The 4,703-nt window shown below is 48.9% G+C and overlaps 1 protein-coding gene across 1 annotated transcript in view; it reads right to left on the bottom strand.

The window, feature by feature from the left end:
* PRDM8 (PR domain 8) overlaps nucleotides 1-4,460 on the bottom strand; it is a 5,714-nt gene extending 1,254 nt beyond the window's left edge. Inside the window, exons 1-4 of the mRNA XM_006778225.2 lie at nucleotides 4,098-4,460; nucleotides 1,731-1,951; nucleotides 487-718; nucleotides 1-92 (exon numbers count right to left, since the gene is read on the bottom strand). Coding sequence (XP_006778288.1) covers nucleotides 1-92; nucleotides 487-718; nucleotides 1,731-1,949 — 543 coding nt within the window. The 5' untranslated portion in view covers nucleotides 1,950-1,951; nucleotides 4,098-4,460. The remainder of the gene's footprint in view (nucleotides 93-486; nucleotides 719-1,730; nucleotides 1,952-4,097) is intronic.
* Between the last annotated feature and the right edge of the window lie 243 nt (nucleotides 4,461-4,703).

Genomic DNA, 4,703 nt, shown 5'->3' with positions numbered 1-4,703 from the left:
TCTCTTGGGGCAGCGGAAGCGCAGGTGCGCCACAAAGGGAAATTCAAACTGGAAACGTTGGCTGCAGTCCAGGCATGTGTAAGGGGACGACCCTGCTTAGAGAGCAAACCACACACACACACGCACACACACACACACACCCAAATGATTACTCAGCATCGTCTCCAGTTTATCATCACCCCCTTCACAAGTCCTCCTTCATTTCTCAGGGCCTGGGTGCCTGAAATGAGAAGATCCTTGGCGACTGATCTAACCTTCCCTCCCGATTGGGGGGAGTGCAGTAATTAAGCCAAGTGTCCACTCTCCTACCCCCACGACTTTTCCTCACCTGCCTGCCCCAGCTTCATTACAGACTAATCTCCGAAGCTTCCTTAGAGACGCCCAAAGGGAGGAGAGGCACACACACAGGCGCCGGAGTGAGCCCCCACTCCCTGCTTTGCTCCGCGGTTAGCTAAGGGCCCCCACACAGGTCTGGAGCCAACCTACCATTCATTTTGCTGTGGGGTCTAGAGGGGCAGAGCAAGAGTAACTCAGTCAGTTCTTTGCCGTACCAAACTAGCAACTCCTCGTCCTTGGCAATCCTGCGGAGAGAGCGGTAGAACAGCTGTCCGCTTTTTATGTAGGCTTCCAGGTTCTGCTCCTCTTTCTCTCTGGCTGACTGCACCAGGCGCAGCCACATGAGACCTTCCGAGGAACCATTTGCCGCGGAGGTGTCCACCTACAGTTGAGAAAAAAAGAAAGATTACAAGAAGGAAGGGGGTTGGGGGAGGGAGACTCTTGTGAGAGAGTGAAGCCAGAGGAACCAGGGCCATTTCCTGCGTGTCATTCTTTTCCAAAGAATTATCTGAGATCAGGATTCCAAAAACTTGACCCAAGTTGGCACCCACCCTCATGCATGTGTGTATCCAGCAGGCAAGAGAGTCGTCCTCTGAAAGTCTGCATCGATCATAGATTATTTCTGTAGTCTTTTTCACATATTGCTTGAATATCAAATGAGGGATTTTTCTTCCAATTCAAATTAGTGTTAACCTCTTGAGAATTTACTTCTAAATTATCCCATATTACAAAAATGTGGGGGGATTTGGTTCGTTTTGGAAATAAAAAGGTTTGATCTCAGATATTATTGTGTGGCTTCACTCATCTTCCTAATTTTAACTTAAACAATAGTTTTTATTTGTAGAGAATGGATAGGAAGTAAGAGGGCTTTTATCTCTAAACTTAAACATATGGATTAAATGTAATTTTATTGTCAAACCATATGTGCAAGAGGCAGCCAATCAATGTGTTTCTCTCACATCGATGTTTCTCTCTGTCTTTCCCTCTCTCTTCCACTCTCTCTAAAATCAATGGAAACATATCCTTGGGTGAGGATTTAAAAAAATACTTCTTTAACATTTTTATGTAAATCCTAACTCCCAGCACTAGATATCTTCTCCAGAAGGGGTAATATTATTTAGGGGAACAGAAGGCCTGCTATGTTGGAAGGCAATTGTGCCTAATACTTAGGATAAAAATACTTACAGAAAGTACTTATTATGCAAATAGCCTCAATCTTCTGAAAACGCCCAGAGTTAAGGTATTCACTAGGAAAGCCCAGAATTAAGGCACTGCTTTAGACATACCTGGTATTTCAAATCACATTTTATCATTTGTTCTCAGAAAAATCAGTTGACAATAACTTGAGTTTAAGTTTCCTTTTCAATTTTTGGCGAGCATTGGCCAAGACTTACCCGGAAGATATAAGGAACTGTTCTTTTGTCGGTGGACTTGAGAGCTATGAAAGCTATGCTGTCGTACAGGGAGGTATGGCTCAGGACGCAGGGCCCGAATATGGCATTCTCAGGGATGTCGCAGGTGGTGTACACGCTGGTGAAAATGTCTGTCAGACACTGTTGGACGGCCTTGGCATCTCCATCCCAGATGCCTCTCTGGATGCCTGAATCCTCCATCCCTGGAGACAAACACACAGGACACCAAACGGAGTTACATTTCTCCTTTTCCCTTTATGAAGCCAGACAGAGCGTTTTAACTACTCGACAGATTTTTCTTGAATTTTGTCTAGCTCTTATTTCAGAAATAAAGCCAATAGCAGATTAAACCCTGTGTAGTGTGAAGATGCCGATCCTGAAATAGTGGGAGCTCAGGGTAGGAGAGAGAGAGAGAGAGAGAGAGAGAGAGAGAGAGAGAGAGATATTGAGATTTTTTTCAGTAACTCGGGGTGGATGGGGCAGGATTTGGGAAGGGTAATGGTGGGGGAGAACAATCATATTTTTTACAGACTTTCTTGACTGAAAGAAACTTCTAACGCTTGGGAGAAAGCTCCTCTCCCTTCCTCCCGGGCTGATTTTACTTCATTTTCTTCCAAAGAGGGGAGCAGCATTAGCGAACAGGTGGAGACAGCCGAGCATGGCGAATGGATTTCAAGTAGAGTGTCAGGGCCACTGATTCCCTGTCAGCTAACCTTTCTCTGCAGCCTCCAAGAGGGGCGAGAGGGGACGTATGTCGGCTCATTACCATAATCCAACACTGTCCCTCTGAGGCTTTAATCAAAAGCAGCAAGCAGAGGTAATTATTTTCTTCTCGACATGCTTATTTATGGAGGAGGGTGAATCCCAGTTACCTTGTCATACAAGGGGTGGATTGAGTCACGTGTGCCTCATTTAGGGAGAGGTACAGGGCAGGCCAGACGTGTCCCCCGTTTGAGAGACTGTGTGGGTAATGACTGGTGAGTTCTCGCTCCCCCAGATCCGACCCTGTCTGGGCGAGAGGGGGCAGCCCCGCTAGGGAAGCCGTGGGTGGACTCTCCAGCTGTTTCATCCGCAGCAACTGAGAGAGTAATGCCCGGATGGAGGGCTCTCTATTAAGCTGTCATTTGACGTTTTTCTCCCTTTGCCACTGGACAGTGCCTATAAGGTGTATCATTTAAAAAACATAACTAGAGCTGGTATTTAAAATTTAAGCTAGCTTAGAACTGCTTTGTTCACTCTTTCTGATTGATTCAAAGACCCATCCCCCCCCACGTTGGGTTTTCCCTCCTAATGCCAACATAGGCAGTCATTGATGTATGTTTTGTGTAATTTAAGTAGCGGGAAAGTGTAGACCTAATTCTTTTCCTGAGAAGCTGTTCATTACGGATATTAGTGATGTCCATTTTTATCTTAATGTCTATTAACCAATTAATCTTGCAAATGTGATTACAAGGTAGTGCTTTTTTTTTTCCCAGTTAACAGAGCGTGAAACTTTGGTCAGCCCTTTTTTTTTTTCATTCACGCTGCTGCACCCCCCAAATGTCAAGTATTGGGCTGTATCTGCCAGACAGAAATAAGAGAAATAACCCTAAAGGAGAAACTTACTTTCTGCTACAGCGTCTATCTCTGGGCATTTTTACCCCCCACACAGTAGTCTTTCTAACCTCCAATTGAAAATCTAAATATATATGTTTAAAAATCCTCCAGAACCTCTCATCTCCTTTTCAACGAAATCCTGTTCTCTCCTTTACGATTTTCCCAATTCAGCGTTTTATGCCCCAATTTCTCCTTTTAAAAGTCTCTTTCACACAAGCGTTTCATTGTGCCCGGAGGTCGCCCCGTCACGTCGGGCAACAGCAGGGGCACGATCATTAACATGCAGTTCCACCGAACAATACGGAGAGAAGATCCTCGCTGCGCCGCGCTGACGGGGGCCGCGCTGCCGCCCGGAGCTCCCAGCCGGTCACCATACGCGCCGGGCGAGGGAGAGCCCGGGCTGGCTCCTCCACGCGGCGCGGCGGGCTTTGCCACCCCACCTCTCCCAGCTCCGCATCCTCCTCCAGGCCCGGGCTCTCCCCGCCCGAGCATCCTTCCCGGAGCCGGCCGCTCGCCCTCCCCCGGAGGCAGGCATTGTCTGGCGGCCGCGCGCTCCGTAGTCGCTCGCTTCTCGGGCAAAGTGCTCTCTCCCAGCTCCTCCCTTTGTATCATCTTATTGGCAGCAGAGATCCCCTCCACAACGATCCCCCCCTCTTCTGGATACTGAGGAAACCGAGGGACAGAATTTTCCACTCTCCCCACCAAACCTGCCTTCCTCCCCTCCCCCTCCCACCTCAATGCAAACAGACTTACCAGTAATCGGGTCGGGATGCAACGGCCAAAAAACGCCACCTGGAACCCGGAGATGCTACGGAGTGTTTCTTCCGCCTATTGTATCAGTGTATTTCCATGTCAGGAGGTGTTAGTGTTGCTGTCTAGTAGGCTCTGCCTAAAGAGAGGGAAGAGAGCTGGAGAGATGGGGAGAGTGAAATGATGGGAGAGTGAGAGGAGAGAGAGAGAGAGAGAGAGAGAGAGAGAGAATGAGAGTTGTACAGATGGACCCGATGCAGTGACTGACTGGCACGCAGACACACACTTTTTGTTTGCTGCACATAATCTGCCCAATGACGCGTGACAGCCCACGTCCCCTCCCTTTAACTCTTTGCTGGGCTGTGCGCTCCCTCCGGCGCTGTCTGCCTGGGAGCGATCTCTCGGGCCCGCCCGCAGCCCTCGGGGCCGGAGCGCCTTCCCCAGGTGGCAGAGAGCGCCCCTCGGAGCACGGCTGGCCGGCCTCCTCCTAATGCATCGCCCCCCTGGGACTGGTAGGACGGGAAATCAGTTCAGGGGTCCGAAAGGGAAGTACCAACAGAACTGGAAAGGGCCTTTCCCCGTTTCCCTGGGCACTTGGAGAACCTCTGA

This window comes from Myotis davidii, unplaced genomic scaffold, assembly GCF_000327345.1.
Source record: "Myotis davidii unplaced genomic scaffold, ASM32734v1 scaffold449, whole genome shotgun sequence".
NCBI classification, from domain to species: Eukaryota; Metazoa; Chordata; class Mammalia; order Chiroptera; family Vespertilionidae; genus Myotis; species Myotis davidii.
The sequence above is the reverse complement of the archived record's forward strand: the minus strand, read 5'-3'. Positions and strand labels throughout refer to the sequence as shown.